Source organism: Entelurus aequoreus, linkage group LG16, assembly GCF_033978785.1.
Source record: "Entelurus aequoreus isolate RoL-2023_Sb linkage group LG16, RoL_Eaeq_v1.1, whole genome shotgun sequence".
NCBI lineage: Eukaryota > Metazoa > Chordata > Actinopteri > Syngnathiformes > Syngnathidae > Entelurus > Entelurus aequoreus.
Window position 1 is genome coordinate 41,103,661 of NC_084746.1, and position 22,368 is coordinate 41,126,028.

The 22,368-nt window shown below is 39.4% G+C and overlaps 1 protein-coding gene across 1 annotated transcript; it reads right to left on the reverse strand.

The window, feature by feature from the left end:
• Positions 1-1,994: 1,994 nt before the first annotated feature.
• Positions 1,995-22,368, reverse strand: plk3 (polo-like kinase 3 (Drosophila)). The gene is made up of 15 exons (XM_062022867.1): positions 22,025-22,368; positions 19,247-19,354; positions 19,069-19,185; positions 18,876-19,005; positions 18,702-18,789; positions 12,582-12,677; positions 12,233-12,431; positions 12,045-12,171; positions 11,018-11,133; positions 7,068-7,188; positions 6,915-6,998; positions 6,521-6,683; positions 4,618-4,747; positions 4,436-4,546; positions 1,995-3,463 (listed from the first exon to the last, which is right to left on the reverse strand). Exons 1-15 carry the CDS (start codon positions 22,289-22,291, stop codon positions 3,266-3,268), a joined length of 2,055 nt encoding a protein of 684 aa, XP_061878851.1. The 5' UTR covers positions 22,292-22,368; the 3' UTR covers positions 1,995-3,265.

Here is a 22,368-nt window from a genome sequence, read left to right on the forward strand (position 1 = left end):
GTTTACACATCAAGTAGAATGTGATCTTTATCAGACTGCAGTGTAAACGCGCACAGACCCCAATGTGGCCCCATGTGGCCCCATGTGGCACCCATGTGACCCCAATGTGTCCCCCAATGTGGCGTCAATGCGGCACCAATGTGTCCTCCAATGTGGCGTCAATGCGGCACCAATGTGTACCCCAATGTGGCCCCAATGTGTCCCCATGTGGCACCCATGTGGCCCCAATGTGGCACCAATGTGTCTCCAATGTGTCCCCCAAGTGGCCCCCACATTAGGAGGTAGTCGACCACGTTTACACTGCAGGCCAAAGTGACCCAAATCGGATTTTTTTTTACATCTGATTTTTTCCAGCTGACTGTTTACACATCAAGTAGAATGTGATCTTTATCAGACTGCAGTGTAAACGCGCACAGACCCCAATGTGGCCCCAATGTGTCCCCCAATGTGGCACCAATGTGGCACCCATGTGACCCAAATGTGGCCCCACATCAGGAGGTAGTCGACCACATTTACACTGCAGGCCAAAGTGGCCCAAATCGGATTTTTTTACATCCGATTTTTCCCAGCTGACTGTTTACACATCAAGTAGAATGTGATCTTTATCAGACTGCAGTGTAAACGCGCACAGACCCCAATGTAGGCCCAATGTGTCCCCCAATGTGTCCCCAATGTGTACCCCATATGGCCCCCACATCAGGAGGTAGTCGACCACGTTTACATTGCAGGCCAAAGTGGCCCAAATCAGATTTTTTTTACATCTGATTTTATCCCAGCTGTAGAATGTGATCTTTATCAGACTGCAGTGTAAACACGCACAGACCCCAATGTGGCCCCAATGTGTCCCCCACATCAGGAGGTAGTCAACCACATTTACATTGCAGGCCAAAGTGGTCCAAATCGGATTTTTTTTTTACATCTGATTTTTCCCAGCTGACTGTTTACACATCAAGTAGAATGTGATCTTTATCAGACTGCAGTGTAAACTCGCACAGACCCCAATGTGGCCCCAATGTGTCCCCAATGTGTCCCCAATGTGTACCCCACATCAGGAGGTAGTCGACCACGTTTACATTGCAGGCCAAAGTGGCCCAAATCAGATTTTTTTTACATCTGATTTTTCCCAGCTGTAGAATGTGATCTTTATCAGACTGCAGTGTAAACACGCACAGACCCCAATGTGGCCCCATGTGTCCCCCAATGTGGCACCAATGTGGCCCCCACATCAGGAGGTAGTAACCACATTTACACTGCAGGCCAAAGTGGCCCAAATCGGATTTTTTTTACATCCGATTTTTCCCAGCTGACTGTTTACACATCAAGTAGAATGTGATCTTTATCAGACTGCAGTGTAAACATGCACAGACCCCAATGTGGCCCCAATGTGTCCCCGACGTCACTTGCATGCACACTTCCATAAAGCAAAAACAAAGGAAGTTGACCGGGAGGAAGTCGCTACTACTACAAAATAAAATAAAAGTCGCCACACCTTAAAAATTAGGTTTTTTACGTGATATTAAAGTACCGGTAATATAAAAGTATGAATGGATGTATATGGTGTAATATATGTAATATTTTTATGTCTGTTAAGTAGAGAAGACACAGACATCAGCGTGGATCTAAATGATTTATTGTTCAACTCACATGTAAACAAATGCGCCACAGCGTCAATTCCGGTTCTTCAACAATGGCTTTTTTTTCCTGAATCAAAATATATACTCATATAGACTATTATTTGTGCACTATTGACAAGTGATTTTAAATAGAAATGGAAACCGGATGTTGATATTTCCATTTCCGCTGGCGACTGCATCTTATGTTATAGCATTTTAAAAAGCGCACTTATTCTTTTTTTAAATGAAGTTCTGGTCAAAATGTGTCTCACATACTGTATATGGAAGACCACATCCAATTGTGATTGAGGGCCAAAGCAAATCAATTGACTAATCATCACTTCTGCTGTCAAAGAAGATGTTTAACAGGATCAAACCAAGGCTCTTTTCAATAAACTTTATTTTTGTCCCGTTCCCCCCGTACAATGCATACAAAAAGTGAGTGGAATTGAACATTTCTTTGTGTCAAGACCAACATTTACACAATAAATAAAAAAAAAACCATGAATAAATTAAAAAATTAAATTAACAAGACATTATGTGCCAAGAAAATAAAGAATTTGTCTAAATCGGCAGATGGCTTTCACAATGTTTTTGCAAACAACACGTGTACACCACACTTGCATTCCAGGTCACAGTTTTCAGGATACAACTTCTAGGTGGAGAAAAGCACTGCGAACCGCTGAAGACATCGAGTACAAGGTTTTCTTTTTCCACCCTAAATATTACATCCACCATTTTAAAAGCTTAATACACCGGGTAGTGAGTGTAGTGCTGTTGGACGCGCTTTTGAACTTTCGCAAAAGTGCAAAAGTACATCCAACCGTTAAATCTGTCAGCTGGACATTCACAAACAAAAAACAAAAAAGGGTTGTTATTGCACTTTACAGACATCCCTCCAAAAGGCACTTTTCACCCCCTCCCTTCCCTCCTTTCCAGACCCACAGTCACCTCAAGTGAGTCTAAAACTTTAAAAATGCTTTTGGTATTCATTTAAAAACAAAAGACAGGTGATGGTATAAAAAAAATAAAAAATAATAATCTAAGACAGTTGCTTTTCTAACAGTGTATTGTGTTGCTCCCATAGCCCCTTAGGTCAGTGAACGCACCAAAGAAAAAATGACGATAAGGGCCGAAGAAGCAAAGGCTTTCTCTGATCCTCACCAAAATATGGCCAGGAATGTGGAGTGTGCATGTGAGGTAAAGATCCCAACGCTGGCTCGCATCTTCTGCTTTCAACAAGATGAACACAGAGGTCAGGAAGGTCAGTCCTTCCCTACAAAGTTCTGTGCTGCAAGGTCACTCAAAACAACGTATGTTTTGTGACAATAGAGACACACATTTGGCACTAATGGAAGCTATGAGGAGAAGCTGAATGCTTGTGGTTTTTGAGGCATCTACATGTGAGGGGATCCGTCATCACGTCCTTCCAAGAGCACCTTTGAGGCAAAGGCTGGACAGGCACAAAGCCTTAAGAGGCTAAAATGCGTCATCTGGCAACTTCATCACATCATCAGCTGCCTCAGCACCAGTCCAGGCGGGGGAGGGGGATATTGCTCCGGAGAGTTTTGGCACGGCGAAACAATCAAGAGGACGAGATGGTCGTTGGCGCACGGGGGAGGGGGCGGACACTCGGGAGGACGACGCAGCGCTCAGGCGTCGGCGTGGTGCTGCAGGAGATGCACCACGTACCGGAGGCGGTGTCGCAGCTCCGGGGTGCAGCCCGCCTGGCTCAGCGCGCCGAGGGCGTACGTGTAGGAGACGCGCTCGCGGCTGATGTAGGTCAGCAGGTAGGAGGCGTCCGAAGACTTGCACAGGATGATCTTGGTGTGGTCCGTGTAGAAGTTCACCTGCCAGAGGAAGACCAACGGTCAAGGATCGTGAAATGAACATTGCAAGCCGTGCAGTTTGGACGTTAAAAAAAGGGTGCAAAAACTACAAATGCATGGCTGTAGACCACCACAACACATCCCACCAGGCATCCTTGTCCTCCTCATGATACTCTACTATAAACCAATGTTACTTGCTCAATAGGAGTCCAAAGAAAGCAATGTGTGCTTTGAAACATTCGCAAAGGATCCACAGCGTTGTGGACACTGCCTCCTCCCTCTCCTGTGCACGCCGAGAAAATTAATAGAAGTAAATTCTGTGAATGTACAGACGTTTTGTGATTTCAAACTGAGTGCACCACCGAGCTAGTGACACACACACACACACACACACACACACACACACACACACACACACACACACACACACACACACACACACACACACACACACACACACACACACACACACACACACACACACACACACACACACACACACACACACACACACACACACACACACACACACACACACACACACACACACACACACACACACACACACACGCGTGTGGACCCACATTTGGTTAGTAGGTTGTGAGGGCCCCCCTTTCCACTATAGCTACACATTTGTGTGGACCCACATTTGGTTAGTAGGTTGTGAGGGCCCCCCTTTCCACTATAGCTAGAATGATGAAAAAAAATATCTAGCACTAGATGGGAGTAGAGTTGCAACCTCACTTCAGAAAGCAAAACAAAGTAAAAAAAAAATGTTACTTCTGTAGTTGTGAGTACCAGGCAAATGTCCTCACAAGTCAAAAGGTCCTCACAGAAAGGGTGGTTTGTCAAGTGTATGTCCACACAAGGATGGTGAGACAAGTACACCCACACACGAGATCGACATTGTTTAAGGAGAAACTTGCTTCAATGCAAACCCTGTTCAAGAAGCAATTCAGTTGTATTTGAAGGGCAATAAAATGTGGTTCTAACCTGCAAAGTGCCGTTGTTGAAGAGCATCACAAGTGCGTGGTCAGTCTTCACCCATTGCAGCAGCAGAGGAGGAGGACCTGCAACTTCATCCCGACAGTGCAGATCTCCACCCTGTTCACCAGCACAAACAGGTTGAGGACTTTCTTCTCATAGGTGGCAACCAAGTCAGGTATGTATTGTACCTCCATGAGATTCTGTTCCATGTAGTTGGCCATGAGCTCTACTATTTGTTTCTGGCTGCGAAGCTGCTCGGGTAGAGAGCTGGCAGGGAAACTAAAGTGCTTATTGTTGGTCAAGCAGTAGTGCACAGTCCTGTGGGAGCAGAACAAAACGTTACTATGAAGCTTGGCTGCGGAGAAGAGTTTTTTCAAAAACGTGTGACAATGGAAAACAATTATATTTAGTTTTAATAGGTTTGTGTAGGACAAACATGACACAAACCTTAATTTATATAAATCCCAGTGTTTATAATAAACATGCGTCACTGATGACAGTATTTGGTGAGAGACGTTTTGTCCTACCAATTTCAGCGGTCCTTGAACTCACCCTAGTTTGTTTATATGTACAAATTTCTCAGATGCTGCCACAGAAAGATGTGTTTTATGCCACTCCTTTATGGAGGTTCATTTGTGTCTTTATTACGAAAGCTTTTAACGGAATTTGTTGCGTTTTGAGTTTTCTGAACAGAATTTTTACAACGAATTATGCTGAAAATGTAATTGAAAATAAATTCAGTGTAAAAAAAAAAACTCCGTGCTGAAAAATGTGCTGTTTCAAAGTGCTGGAGTCACATCTGGTAAATTAAGACAGAAGCAATGGATCCTGTCTCAGAACAAGCCAATGAGGTGTCAAGTTTGAAGTCACATGACACGGCTCTTGCAAAACAGCATGAAAAAAAGCAGTTAACTGGGCTACCTTGGCATAATACAACCTTTAAAAAATTTTTAAACTGAATTTATTTTTAATGAAATTGTCAGCATAATTTGATGTAAAAAAATAGTTCACAAAATTCAAACGCAATAAACTCAGGTACATAAATTCAGCGTAAAAATAAAAAGGCTTTCATAATAAAGACACAAATTAACCCCCATAGTCCTTTGTCTCATTTTGTCCACCAAGCGTTTTGTGCTGTGTGTGAATGCACAAAGGTGAACTTTGTTGATGTTATTGACTTGCGCGGAGTGATAATCAGACATATTTGGTCAGTGCATGACTGCAAGCTAATTGATCCTAACATGCTACTTAGGCTAGCTGTATGCACATATTGCATCATTATGCCTCGTTTGTCAGTCTATTTGAGCTCATTTAATTTTCTTTGTGTACTCTGTATTTAATTTATATTTGTATATTTCATGACACATTATCTGTATGTAATATTAGCTACATTTATGATAGTTGTTTGTGTGCCATGTTGTTCCAGACCACAGCAAACATTACCCAGCTTGCAATGAATCCATGAGAAAAAGACAACCTGCCGTTTCTTTTAACTTGGACACACATCTATACCTTTGGCCATTCTAAGACAGTCATTTCCAGGAGTTATCTCAGCCTTATGTTTTCCGATGTTGTAAAAATGCGTAGAGTAAATATTACATTTCAACATTTTTGTCAGCCTGCGACAGTCATTTTGATAGTGGGCTGATATACACAATTACGTCATGTGTTGTCTTCATTATAACACTTCTATAAGACTTTTAAAGTCATTTTGATAGTAGGCTAATACAACTAATATACATTTACATCATGTGTTGCCTTCATTATAACACTTACAGTATATAAGACTTGTAATGTCATTTTGATGGTAGGCTAATATAACTACTATAGACACATGTGTTACCTTTATTATAACACTTATATAAGACTTAAGTCATTTTGATAGTAGGCTAATATTATTAATATAGACACATCATGTGTTACCTTCATTATAACACTTATACAAGACTTAAGTCATTTTGATAGTAGGCTAATATTACTAATATAGACACATCATGTGTTGCCTTCATTATAACACTTATATAAGACTTCATTTTTTGCAGCTCCTGCCCTAAGAGATGAGGTTTTGTCACTAGCATCATGAACTCTTACTTGCGTTGGTCACAGAGGCTGAGGTGTGTTCCCTCGTTGAAGAGCACACCAATGTTTTGGTCAGACAGCTGGTAGCCAAAACCATATTTGTTGGAGTAGTCGACCCACTTGGTTACCCACAGGAAGGACTGCGGCCTGGACAGGCAGGGTGGATTCTTGGCAGCTGCACAAAAGGACAAATAAAGAATTAATGCAGGTAGACAACTGAGAATTGAGTAAATACGTCCCTAGCACAATTCTACACAGGCTGAGAGGCTCTGGAAGCCACATGACTCAGCAAATCCTGCAGGTTTTACAGAAGGGCTTGGCTGGCAAAGAATGTAACCCATGAATGTGTTTCCATTGTGCTACAGCGGGAAGTCAAAGAGCAGGTTTGGCCTCATGTGATGCATACCTGCAGGCATGGCGGCCAAGCAGCCATTAAGGATTTTCATGGCACATTCAGACACGGCGGCAGGCGTGAGGACGTCTTCACACGCTGGAGAGGGGGCGAAATATAAGTGAATTATGAGTAAATTAAGGGGGGGCATAGTGCATTTGAGCTTACGTTCAGAGCTGCTCGCCATCGTGCCCTTAAAGGAGCGCGAGATGGACTTCCTGGACTCCTCCTCGGCAGGAGTCTGCTCCAGAGGCACAGAACTGACCAGCTGACCGGTGGGTGAGGCTACCTGAAGATGAAGGTAAAGGCAGGTGGGTTTTAAAAAAAACAAAACAGGATTCAACACAAACATTTAAGGGGCGTACCTAGCAATAGAATATACAATACAACTCAGAAGATCACGTTAAACAAGTTTAGAGGTCATACCCAGGAATAGAATACACAATACAACTCAGAAGATCCCTTTCAACAAGTTTAGGGGTCATACCCAGGAATAGAATATACAAATCAGAAGATCCCTTGAAAACAAGTTTAGGGGTCATACCCAGGAATAGAATATACAACTCAGAAGATCCCTTTTAACAAGTTTAGGGGTCATACCCAGGAATAGAATATACAACTCAGAAGATCCCTTTAAAACAAGTTTAGGGGTCATACCCAGGAATAGAATATACAACTCAGAAGATCCCTTTTAACAAGTTTAGGGGTCATACCCAGGAATAGAATATACAATACAACTCAGAAGATCCCTTTCAACAAGTTTAGGGGTCATACCCAGGAATAGAATATACAATACAACTCAGAAGATCCCTTTCAACAAGTTTAGGAGTCTTACCCAGGAATAGAATATATAATACAACTCAGAAGATCACTTTAAACAAGTTTAGGGGTCTTACCCAGGAATAGAATATACAATACAACTCAGAAGATCCCTTTCAACAAGTTTAGGGGTCTTACCCAGGAATAGAATATACAATACAACTCAGAAGATCCCTTTCAACAAGTTTAGGGGTCATACCCAGGAATAGAATATACAATACAACTCAGAAGATCCCTTTCAACAAGTTTAGGAGTCTTACCCAGGAATAGAATATATAATACAACTCAGAAGATCACTTTAAACAAGTTTAGGGGTCATACCCAGAAATAGAATATACAATACAACTCAGAAGATCCCTTTCAACAAGTTTAGGGGTCATACCCAGGAATAGAATATACAATACAACTCAGAAGATCCCTTTCAACAAGTTTAGGGGTCTTACCCAGGAATAGAATATACAATACAACTCAGAAGATCCCTTTCAACAAGTTTAGGAGTCTTACCCAGGAATAGAATATATAATACAACTCAGAAGATCACTTTAAACAAGTTTAGGGGTCATACCCAGAAATAGAATATACAATACAACTCAGAAGATCACTTTCAACAAGTTTAGGGGTCATACCCAGGAATAGAATATACAATACAACTCAGAAGATCCCTTTCAACAAGTTTAGGGGTCTTACCCAGGAATAGAATATACAATACAACTCAGAAGATCCCTTTCAACAAGTTTAGGAGTCTTAACCAGGAATAGAATATACAATACAACTCAGAAGATCCCTTTCAACAAGTTTAGGAGTCTTAACCAGGAATAGAATATATAATACAACTCAGAAGATCACTTTAAACAAGTTTAGGGGTCATACCCAGAAATAGAATATACAATACAACTCAGAAGATCATCCTTTCAACAAGTTTAGGGGTCATACCCAGTAATAGAATATACAACTCACTTTGAACTAACCTAAAAGCTGGACTACTCATATCTGTTGTATTTCCATAATTATAATGGACATTTGTGTTCCTCCTTTTCCCTACTATGCTTAAGTGTGAATTGAAATTCTTTTTTTTTTACAAAGAAAACTCAAGTTGTGTCAGTGTGTTTCCCCTCAGTCCTGTTACCCTGATGTGCGCGTGTACTTGCCCTACTTTATGTGGTAAATGTATCGCCGTGATTAGCTCGCTATCCTGTGTTAGCATTTAGCAAAGTGCTCAATGGCCAACACTGACACATTTACAGAAACGGCTATGAATGTATTAAATAAATGAACGCAATTACACATGAGCCCCTCAGAGAAATGTGGAGCTTTGCACAAGTCACATGGTGGGACGGGAAGTGGCATCGTTCAGATGCTCTTTTAGTTTTGTGTATATTGGATGATATTTCAACTAAAATACCAGCACAGTCCCGCTCCTTAAAATTACTTTTTTTAATTATATATATTGTAGAATGTGCCTAGTGGCCATGTTTAACATATTTGCTAATTTTATCCTAACAACTCACTGATACTTTCAGTCCTGTTACTTAAATCACCTTCGCCATTTACCCAATATGTAAATTGTATATGTAAATTATTCCCAATATCCAATACACACTTTCATAAATTGACTGTTTTATAATGGCTATTTCAATTAAAATCCCAGCACAGTCCTGTTACTTATATGACTTTTGTTTTTCCAATAACTAATGTGCTGATGTCAGCAGGCTATTAGCATGAATATTGTGTGGCTATATTTCACATATGTACCAAGAACTCACCGCTGATACTGCAATACACCTTTACCATATGTGTATATACTCCTATTACCATATAGGTATGCGTATAGAATATCATATACACTTGTTGAATAGTACAATGTGCATATTTTCAGATTTAGACTAATTTTCAATTTCCAGTCAGTCAGCCAAGACAAGGTTTTGGTATAATAGATTAAATATTTTAAAAAGGTAAACTATTTTATTTTAAAGTAAAATATTTAATCTATTTTGGTATAATAGATGGAATATTTTTAGGTAAATATTTTAAAAAGGTAAACTATTCCATTTATTATACCAAAATAGATGAAATATTTTATACCAAAATCTTGGCGAAGAAGAAGAAACTGAGATTTTGGTATAATAGATGAAATATTTTAAAAAGGTAAACCACTTTATTTTGAAGTAAAATATTTAATCTATTTTGGTATAATAGATGGAATATTTTTAGTTAAATATTTTAAGAGGTAAACTATTCCATCTATTATACCAAAGTCTTGTCTGACTAGAAGAAACTGAAAAGTAGTGGCCACACTATGTATTGCAGTCAGACAAGATTTTGGTATAAGAATATTTTAAAAAGGTAAATATTTTATTTTAAAAAAATTTAAAATATTCCACCTATTACACCAATATCTTAGTTTATTCTTCTCAGCAAAGATTTTGGTATACTAGATGGAATATATTAAGGTAAAATATTCCATTTATTATTCCAAAATCCTTATTTATTTTTCTGTATATTGGATGTTTGGAATATCTTAATGTAAAATATTTCATCTATTATACCAAAATCTTGGCTGACTAGATGAAACTGAGAAGTAGTGGCCAGATGGAATATTTGACCTTAAAATATTCCATCTATTTAACCAAAATCTTGTCTGAAAAGAAGAAACTGAGATTTTGTAATAAATCTAATATTTTAAAAAGGTAAAGTATTCTTCTATCAAAATCTCAGTTTCTTATTTTCTATTATTTTGTTATAAATGATGAAACATTTCCAAAAGGTAACATATTCCATCTATTATACCAAAATCCTTATTTATTTTTTCTGTATATTGGATGATACCAAAGACTATAAAAATGGGACCCATAACCTCCCTGCTTGGCACTCAGCAACACGGGTTGGAGTTGGGGGTTAAGTCACCAAAATGATTCCCGGGCGCGGCGCCGCTGCTGCCCACTGCTCCCCAAGGGGATGGGTCAAATGCAGAGGACAAATTTCACCACATCTAGTGTGTGTGTGACAATCATTGGTATCTTTAATCTTTAATATGATAATAAAGATGGGATATTTTAAAGGTTCAATTTTCCCAAAATCTTGTCCAATGAGAAACTATGTAAAACTATATCAAGAAGACAAACCATTTTGAGCTAAAATATTTGGGGTTTAAAAAAAAATTTAAAACATTTTTAAAAAAGTCATGGAAAGAGGAGTTCAGAAGATTCTGAGAAGACCTTGAAATGTATAGAAATGTCTTGTTTTGACCTGACAAGACTGTTTGGTAGAAAAACGAGACATGATGTGAATCATAATCTCACCTCATTTAGCCCCACTGTTTTGTAGCTGATCTGCCGGCTGATGGAACATTTGACGATACCAGAAACCAGCTTGGAAATGTCCTTGTCTTCCTTCTCCTCGCACTGAGTCTTCTCCACTGCAACAGCAACAATGAGGAGTCTCACACACCTCCAACAGGCCTTCATGACATCATCAAGTGTTGCATCATCAAATGGACTTGTACTTGGAGGCAGCTTTAGAAAAATAAATGTCTCGATGTAAGCTACTTGGGAAATGTAAGTAAGTAACTCTCCATGAACACTACAAGCTACAGGAAAAAAGTAGCTAGCTACATCAAAAGCTACGTTGAACAACATTTCTATGGGCCCACATGGGTAATAATAATAATAATAATAATAATAAATATCTATAACATTCCTACATTTGTGTTCCACATCTTAGATGATAACAGTTATGTTCGTTTACGGAGTAAACAACTAAAAGTAAGGGTTTATTTTCTGTAAATATGGCCAAGGACACACATTATTGTGGGTTTCCTGCAAGTTATCTTCATCACTAAAGGAAAAATATAATCTGCAAGAAAGAATTCCTCTGACATTTTCAAATGTGTTTTTTTTTTTTTTTGAGTGGTCAGCTTGAAGCGTCCCTCTGTCTCCGACTCCCTCGTGGTCATGTGACATAAGTGCTAACTGTTATAATTTTACTTCCTGGTTTCAATGACCCGCCTTATCTTGCCTCTGATTGGCCAGTCCGTGATGTTTGGCCCTAACCTTAGCCAATGGTGACTCATCATAGGAACACCAGGCAATCATCATGGATGTTCACGTATGTATGCATGTTCTCATTCATCCAGGTCTTTGGATTTTATACTGATTTTCTTTTGGCCCGGATTCACAGTCCATTTTCTCTGCTTGAAGCTTTGAGGTTAGCTACCTCGCTACATGGCTCTAAAAGTAGCTAAGCTACTGGAAAATGTAGTTAGCTTAGCTACATGTAGCTTGCTACTGTCTAAATGAGACTTTTGTTGTAGTGTCCATAATTGCTTACCTTTTGCTTTCTTCTTGCCGAAGAGACTCTTGGCCATTTTGGTGAAGAACTTCTTGGCAGGGCTGGGAGGATGCAGCTCGGGGATGCTCGTGCAGCTGCTGGGGGGCAGTTTGTCTGGGGTGAAACCCTGCAAGGCACAAGACCCGTTAGGAACCTGGCCAGCTGACCTTTTCGTGGTTTCTGCTCACTTTGGTGAAGAATTCATGATTGAGGATTTGATCCAAAGTGAGTCTGTCGTGAGGGTTTTTCTGCAGGATGCTAGAGATGAGCTTCTGCGCGGCGGGCGAGAGCGCCGAAGGCAGGTTGTAGCGCACTTCCTTTATACACTTGTAGGTCTCTTTGAGGTCAAGAGTCTCGAAGGGGGGGTTGCCGCACATCAGCGTGTACCTGAAGGAGGTGTCATGAGTCAGAAGCAGACGGATTACGCACACCAGGTCGTGGTCTGGGACATTCATGTTCTAGCCTGCCCAAAGACGTCTTGACTCAAAAACAAAAGACTTGCTATTTTGCACACTGCTGCGAAATGGCCGTACTTACATAACACAACCCAGGGACCAAACGTCTGACTCTGTGCCGTGGCCCTGCCTGTTCAGCACCTCGGGGGCCAAGTAGTTGGGGGTCCCACAGATGGTCCTACACCAAACACAGGGATATTTATTCATCACACACTCACAGTATTCCATTCCAACATGAAACCTTCCCTCTATACCAGGGGTCACCAACGCTGTGCCCGCGGGCACCAGGTCGCCCGCAAGGACCAGATGAGTCCCCCGCTGGCCTGTTCTAAAAATAGTTCAAATAGCAGCACTTACCAGTGAGCTGCCTCTATTTTTTAAAATTTGATTTATTTACTAGCAAGCTGGCCTCGCTTTGCTCGACATTTTTAATTCTAAAGAGAGACAAAACTCAAATAGAATTTGAAAATCCAAGAAAATATTTTAAAGACTTCGTCTTCACTTGGTTAAATAAATTCATTTATTTTTTTACTTTGCTTCTTATAACTTTCAGAAAGACAATTTTAGAGAAAAAAATACAACCTTAAAAATGATTTTAGGATTTTTAAACACATACTTTTTAAATTCCTTCCTCTTCTTTCCTGACAATTTAAATCAATGTTCAAGTGAATTTATTTTTTTTATTGTAAAGAATAATAAATACATTTTAATTTCATTCTTCATTTTAGCTTCTGTTTTTTCGACGAAGAATACTTGTGAAATATTTCTGCAAACTTATTAAAATTCTAAAAAATTATTCTGGCAAATGTAGAAAATCTGTAGAATCAAATTTAAATCTTATTTCAAAGTCTTTTGAATTTCTTTTAAAAAATTTGTTCTGGAAAAGCTAGAAGAAATAATGATTTGTCTTTGTTAGAAATATAGCTTGGTCCAATTTGTTATATATTCTAACAAATTTGGATTTTAACCTATATAAAACATGTCATCAAAATTCTAAAATTAATCTTAATCAGGAAAAATTACTAATGATGTTCCATAAATTTTTTTTGAAATTTTTTCAAAAAGATTCGAATTAGCTAGTTTTTCTCTTCTTTTTTTCGGTTGAATTTTGAATTTTAAAGAGTCGAAATTGAAGATAAACTATGTTTCAAAATTTAATTTCCATTTTTTTCATGTTTTCTCCTCTTTTAAACCGTTCAATTAAGTGTTTTTTTCATCATTTATTCTCTACAAAAAACCTGTAAAAAACTGACAAAGAAACAGATAACAGATTTGGTGTCCAGTTCAAAGTGTGACATGATTTATTTAAAAATTTGAGAGTTAACTTTTGTATTTTACATTAGTTATTATTTGTACAAACATGGTGCAAAGTAATTCATGATTTGTTAAAAAAATGTTAGTGGCTACCTAGTTAAAAATGGGATATTGTGATTTCACAAGACTGTCTTAGAAGTGATCATTTGAAAATGTTCAATTTGAAAAATGTGCACTTAGAGAAAATATAAAAATAAAGTGTTGCATATTGATATAAATCTGTTTCTATATATATTTATTGTGAGAAATCATAAAGATGATCAGTGTTTCCACAAAGATAAATATAATTAATTATTAATAGAGTTAAAGGTAAATTGAGCAAATTGGCTATTTCTGGCAATTTATTTAAGTGTGTATCAAACTGGTAGCCCTTCGCATTAATCAGTACCCAAGAAGTAGCTCTTGGTTTCAAAAAGGTTGGTGACCCCTGCTCTATACCTTCGCTCCTGCTTATGGTATTCCACAGGAAAGTGTCAAACCGATACTGAAACCGGGCGCTACATTCAACTGCCACTTGGAAACCGGTTTAGTTGGAGGCGATCCAGTTGGAAGGTTGCGCACGTTACATAAGTCCAAACAAATGCCAAGCGTGCGATTGTCGAGGAGACAGATCCCTACAAGCGACCGTACAACGGGACATTCAGCGGTTACTGATCTCCAGTATTCTGGCCATCGCTTCATAATACAACAAGTTTTTTTATTTGGTGGATTATGTCATGTCTTTATTTTTGACAAACACCTGCAGTCGTGCATCCTAGTCTAGTGCAGTGTACTTCCTGGACCACTAGTGGTACATGGGTAATACCAATCACTTGATTCAAGCACAATCTTAGTTGAAAATGTTACAGTGGCCGTAAATTGCCGCTCTTTTCTTCCTACGCTTTGGAGTCTGCGGCTGATTTATGGGTTTTTCTTCGCAGACAGCCACAAAGCAAGTAGTTTTCATTCAAACTAGAGATGTCCGATAATATCGGCCTGCCGATATCAGCCAATAAATGCGTTAAAATGTAATATCGGAAATTATAGTTTTTTTTATTATCGGTATTGCTTTTGTTTTTTTTATGAAATCAACAAAAAACACAAGATACACTTTCAATTAGTGCACCAACCCAAAAAACCTTACTCACCCATTTACACTCATTCACACAAAAGGGTTGTTTCTTTGTTATTAATATTGTGGTTCCTACATTATATATCAATATATATCAATACAGTCTGAAAGGGATACAGTCCGTAAGCACACATGATTGTGCGTGCTGCTGGTCCACTAATAGTACTAACCTTTAACAGTTAATTTTACTCATTTTCATTAATTACTAGTTTCAATGTAACTGTTTTTATATTGTTTTACTTTCTTTTTTATTCAAGAAAATGTTTTTAATTTATCTATTTATCTTATTTTATTAATTTTTTTTTTAAAAGTACCTTATCTTCTCCATACCTGGTTGTCCAAATTAGGCATAATAATGTGTTAATTCCACGACTGTATATATCGGTTGGTATCGGTATCTGTAATTAAAGAGTTGGACAATATCGGAATATCGGATATCGGCAAAAAGCCATTAATCGGACATCCCTGATTCAAACCTATGCAAAAGACACTTAAATGGTGTTATTGTTGGACGGGTTCGCTCACTGCAGGTGCTGCTGGGTGTTTCATGCTGTTTAAAGCTTTGAACCGGAAGTAGAAGTGCCGTTCTGTCTTATAACCGTCCATAGCGTTTTTACATGTACGGATTCTTCATTCATCACTCCAAGCAACGTTTGCGAGTTTTACAATATAACTAAAACAATTCTTACTCGCTAAACTTTCCCATGTGTGATGTCTGTAGGAGTGTTTCCATGCATATTTGTACGCGCTATCGTAATGTAATGAAGTTAGCGTCATTAGCATTAGCTCATATGCTAACAAGTGTCTGCATTATTATTAACTTACAATGGCATTCTTTTGGTATTGTGCTATTTTCACAAATTCCTCAGTAAATTCATCAAAACGTTACCATGGAGTTATTGAGTCTGTTTAGCCAATTAGAGAGCTAGCTTGCGCAGCTAGTGGGTCCATGACCATGACTTCGGTTTTGTTTGATCAGCAGTTTAACTGCCTTGTTACAGACACCGTTTGGAAACAAGGTATGTAAACAAACATTTGTAAAATAACTCATTTCACAACATATATATTTGCAGCTTTGCAGTGTGGCTTTCCCCCCCCACCCCCCAAATTCAGTGGGTGCAGTTTATAAACTGGTGCGCGCTATAGTCCGGAAAATACAATACTTGTTAAATAAAACCTCTGCCTTGTTTTTAATTATTACTTAAACCTACTATGCTACTGTACTTTAATGTTGGGTATTACGGTGGTACTTTGAGAGCCACGGTACTTGGTGAAAAAAAGTTTGAGAACCAACGGTCTAGTGTGATTGTATCATCACAAGTTATATCTGACAACTGTCATCTTCTACATAAAGAAATAGTCAACAAAATAATCCACAAAGTCAAAACCCACGTGGCACTAGCTCAAGTACGACACAATAGGTGGTGTTGTGACTTTTGGCATGATCGTGCTTACCAGAAAAGACAATTGCTTTTTTCTCCCTCCCTCAGGGATTTGGAGCACATGTGAGGGCGGTTGGAAATGTTCAATCAATAAGAGTAAATCTTCAATCAATAGAGTAAATGTTCAATCAATAAGAGTAAATGTTCAATCAATAGAGCCCAAATGAAGAAAAAGACTAAAATGTTGCATAATCTCACACTACATAATGCATGTTTACAAGCACTTCTAGTCACTTCTCCAGCAGGTTTCTGACTGAGTGGATTATGTCAAGTCTTTATTTCTAGCTGTCAGATATATATATATATATATTTTTTTTTAAAGTGATAGGATTAATTGTGTGAATGCACCAAACATTGACACATGATTTTCTACACCAAAATTCATCTAATTATTCTTCTCCAGATTTTGCCACGCTCTACCTTCCACATTTTTCACTCGATTCAAAGAGTTCCAACTTCAAACTGGTCAGCCTTTTAGGGAATCACGGGCTTTCCCTTGACAAATTTCAAAAATTCCCAGAATTCCAGGCTTTCCGGGACATTTTTCCCCATTCAAAATTAATTGGCCATTTTTCAAACTTCCCACATTTTTCAACCCATTCCACCATCCTGGACATTCAAACTTCAAAAAATTTCTGGATTCCTGCTTTTCCAGAGCCCCATTTCCACCCTTTTTTCTGGCAACTACTCCATTCACATTTTTCCAACGCATTTCAGTTGTTCCAGCGTCAAAACATTCCTCTTAATCAGGCCAAAAAACTAAAGTTTTTTGATCTGAAAAAATTACCAGTTTTCCCGAAATTCTAGGAATTCCGTAATACCATTTCTCAATTCAACATGTTACTACTTCAACACTTCTAGATTGATTCAAACACCAACCATTTCATCTCATTCAGACCATTCAAGATTACCATTTTCAAAAAAAATTCCTGATTTTCCCTAAATTCCCCAATACCATTTACTACAACATCTCTTGCCCGATTTAAACAATTCCAACACCAACCAATTCCGCTCATTCAGGACATTCATGCTCCTAATCAATTTCCAAATAATCCCATTTTTCCCAAAATGCCCAAATTTCCAGGAAGTTCCCATTGAAATGACTTGGACATTTTTCCAAGTTGCACAATTCCCACATTTTCCAACCTATTCAAACCATTCCAACACACATCTACTCATCCTGGACATTCAAACTAACAATTTCCAAGCCTAATTCCCATTTTCCTGGAAATGTTTACTTTTCAACATTCAAACTATTCTTACATTCAAACTACATCCTGTCAGCATTTCACTTCAACTTCAGCAGTGGCGCGTTCACACCTCTTCTAGTTATGAGATACAATTTAGGCCAGGACTGTGGAGTTATTTGATTTTTTTTTTTTTAACAAACACTGTGGTTAAGATTGGACTGAACTGTGATTGCTCCTTGACACTTTTGTATGACAACAGTCATCTGTGACATGATGGTGGTTTCCCTTGTGTCAGTGCAGTTTGAAGTGTTACTCCCCAATGAGGCAGACATTTGAAAAGCTTGCTAAAGACTTTGACATTGGTACCGAAACAAAGACTAATTCCCATTACCTGGGAATCAATTATGGTGCATGGTAACAAATGTTAACAGTTTCAGGTTAAAATCCATGTTTTTCAAGTAACATTTAAAAAACTAGTTCATTATGATAACTATGTTTACTTATTACATATCTGAGTCCATTTGCAAGTATTATATCCTAGACTGTGTGCAGTTGCAATTCCAAGACATTAGATGGCAGTAGGGTATAGACTACAATACATTGCAAAGTGAGGAAGTAGTCTTTGCCATGAAGCTGAATGTGCCAGTCTAGTCTTATGTTGCGCCCAACAAAGTATTTATACTGTCAGTTTTGCACTTCTTACACACCTTCTGTTTGTAACTCGCATCTCAGTTATAGTTTTGGTTACCATATTTGGGAGGTCTTGGAATTGCCATGTAAAATCGCTAATGCTAATCAATAGCATGTACATAGCAAAGCCAGAGTAAATTAGCATCGAGCTAGCGCATTCTGAAAAGCAGTGCCTTATTTTATGTTGAGTGTTTTTTTAATTTTTTTATCAGGCATACTTTTTGGGAGTCCGGTCTGAGTGCTTGTTTCCTCGCCGAGTGATTGAGCCGTGTTTAGTCTGCAACCGCGTGGGACACCACAAGCAACAAAAAGGTATTTAAATATGACACTGTTTCATTTCATGTAAATCGATAGCTATTTGTTGGGTCGGGGCCTATAGAAGTCGGTACCAATCCCACACTTTGACGTGAGCCCCAAATGTGTGGAAAGTCAGTTTCCCATAATCCTTAACATACTTTTTCCTCTGCTCAACCGTCTCCAGCTTGGCAGCAAGACCGAAGTCCCCCAGTCGCAGCTCCATGTTTTCATTCACAAAGAAGTTGCCTGAAAAGCAGACAGATGTCAACACTCCAGGGGCCAAAGTCCTGCACTCCAGGGGCCAAAGTCCTGCACATTCCCAGCACACCCACCTAGTTTGAGATCCCTGTGCAGGATGCCTCGACTGTGAAGGTACTTGAGGCCGGACACGATCTGCCGGAGGTAATACCGCACCTCGGGTTCCGTCAGCGTGTGTCTGGCCTTCCAGATGTGAGCCAAGGACTACACGGAAGGAAGAAAAGGTCAACCTGGAAAGAGGCGGCGTGCACACCACTGATTGTTCACCTTGCGACTGCACAGCTCCAGGAAGATATAGATGTTGTCCTGGTCTTCGAAATGGTGCGAGAACTTGACCACGTGCTTGTGCGACAGAGTTCTGTGCAGCTCGATCTCGTTGGTGATCTGGCAACGGAAAAGCCCGTGAGCTGAAGCCGCGCTGTACACCCGTTGCACGCCATCGTACCTTTTCTCTCTGGTGCGGCTTGGACACCCTGCTCTGCGGGATCACTTTCACCGCGTACATTTTGTTGCTCGACAGGTCCGTCATCTCGTAGCATCGAGCGAAACCACCCTTGAGGAGGAGGAAAAACCGAGGTATGATGTAGGTGTGAGCGATATAACGAATATACTCGATATATCGCGGGTTTGTCTGTGCGATGTAGAAAATGACTATCGTGAGTATTAGAGTATACGTTTTCACAGTTGTTTTTAGCTGCGGGCATTACACTACAGGCTTTTCTCACTCTCTCTTGTCTCTCCTTCTCACAGAGAGATAAAACAAGCGCACCTTGTACGCACTCTCTAGACCAGGGGTGTCCAAAGTGCGGCCCGGGGGCCATTTGCGGCCCGCCACACATTCTGGAAATACCATTGCAAAAATCAAAAAAATATAAAAAAAAGTAGAATGAGGTGAAATCTAACTAGAAAATGTTGCAATGTTGATACAAAGCTGCCATGCAGGCTGGTTTTTTTATTTTGTCTATCTTTATTTTCCTTTTTTTGCCATCAGTGTGTGAATGTGTGTGTGAATGGGTGAATGTGGAAATACTGTCAAAGCGCTTCGAGTACCTTGAAGGTAGAAAAGCGCTATACAAGTATACAAGTATAACCCCTTGCTCAAAAAAAAAAAAAAAAAGACAAAAAATCAATAATAATGAATTATTGACATCTTCAAGGCTCCAATTACTTCAAATATTTCACATTAATATGTTTGTGGAAAAATATTGCATATATTGTGTGGTTGCCATATAAAAACATCCAAGTTTTCTTTGACAAAAGAGCATAAAACAAACAAAATAATAGTTCAAACGTAAAATCGACAGATATATCTGAAGTTGATCTCGTAACTTAAGTGTTGAAAGTAAAACAAATAATAAAAATGTATCACTTTATGAGTGGGGTACCTTTTGGATCCCAAAGATATTTAGTGGGATTTTATTTATCTTTTCACTGTGATTAATCAAAAATAATAATGAAAATAAAATCAATGGTGTCATGCATTATTGATCTTTTCAGGGCTCCAATTACTTCACATCAAACATTGCTTTCTGAATGTTTTGGGCGCTGGGGGAAATACTGCATATTTCAGTTTTACTATAAAAAAACAAAGTTGTCTTTGACAGAAAAGGCATATATAATAATTTGACTTGTTTTTAACATTTTAATGACTGCGACTCTTTACGGGCCCCAGGAGCCCTAATTGTTAAAAAAAAAAAAAAAAATCTATATATTTTGTTATGGTTTGAAAATGAAAAGTATCAAAATGGCCCCCGCATGCTTTAATTTTTCAGTTTCCGGCCATCAATGGAAAAAGTTTGGACACCCCAGCTCTAGACTCAAGTCACTACACCCTCACAGAGCAGAGAGGTAGCAGCATGGTACTATTAGCTGTGGCAGGTGATTAGCGGGGCGGTGCGAGTGGTGATATGAGAGAGAGAAGGTGCCGATCTGGTTTGATTGATTGATTGAGAGTTTTATTAGTAGGTTGCACAGTGAAGTACATATTCCGCACAATTGACCACTAAATGGTAACACCCGAATAAGTTTAAGTCGGAGTCCAAATGGAGGAAGAATTAATTCCCAAGAAAAACAGCACAGGGTCCGTAGTCTGGCTTCAAGCGGGAAGATGTTGAACAGACAACCATAATATGTCAAGTACGCGGCAAAAAGTAGCAGCACTACTAATTTGTAGCATCACTTGAAAAGTCACCCGCTAGAGAACGAAGAGTGCTTGAATCTACGCATGTCAACATCTTCGTATGGAAAAAAAACATCCGCAGGAACCGACCACATAGCGAAGAACATACACAATTTGATTTCCTGTTAGACTTTAATGATCTACAAGGGAAATTGTTCCACACAGTAGCTCAGTTACAATGATGGAAAGTGTAAGGATGGAAAGAACAATGCAGGTATAAAAAGAGCAAATGTAGCGATATAAAATATAACATATATACGTAATATATCATTTTTATTTGACCAGTTTTTGAAATATCTTGTGTGACATCATGCACAAAAGTGCACTTTATTTGTTTTAAAATATCGTAGTGGCGTTCTGGACAAAAAGTGCACTTTCATTTAGTGTTGTTTTGATATGTCATCTTAGTGACATCATGCAGAAAAGTGCATTAATAGCTTGTTTTAAAATGTCTGACAATCTTGCACTTCCTGTTTTAGAAATGACATGAATGTTTGTGCCACTGCTTAATAAATACAGTTTTGATAAATTGACTTAGTTGTGATTTCCCTCTCTGCATGAAAGTTTAAAATGAGCATATATTAAATGCAGTATGAAGAAGAATGTCTTAATGTAGACACATAGAATCATCATACTGCTGTGATTATATGCATCAAGTGTTCAGTCAAGGCTAAGGCAAAATATCGAGATATATATCGCGTATCGTGACATGGCCTAAAAATATCGAGATATTAACAAAAGGCCATATCGCCCAGGGCTCGTATGATGCAGTTGTTGCTTCATACCCAAGCGGCGTGGCGTCTGATGCACCAAATGAGGCTTCGAGGGCCGCATTCATCAAGCATGAAATGGACTCTGCGGCAGACTTGGCAGCAACATGTTGATGCAGCAAAGACATTAGTCCATTTTCTTTAAAGGCTGTGCCTTCTCTATTTGCGGCTAAATTGCGGTGGTCACATGAGTACAATGGACGCACCTGCGGGTGATCACATGAGTACAATGGACGCACCTGCGGGTGATTACATGAGTACAATGGACGCCTACCTTGCCGAGAAGCTTGCCTTTACAGTAGGAGCGTCCCGTCCTGGAGTCGGTCACCACCTGTGCCAGCTCCGGCCTGCCTTGTTCACATTTACTCCTGCCGCTTTTCGCCGCCGGTGCCGGAGCCGGAGCCGGAGCCGGAGCAGGAGCGGGAGCGGGAGCGGGAGCTCGCTGCGGCGGGGACGCGCGCTCCGTCGCCGGGGGACATACATCCGCCTTCGTGGCGTGGCACGAAAGCCGCTGCGCCGCCGTGAAACAACCGAGATCCATCGGGGATTATTTGGCTGGCCAAGCGCAGGCGTCAAGTAGGGCTGCGACCTCCTCGGTCCACTGAAGCCGTCTGGCGT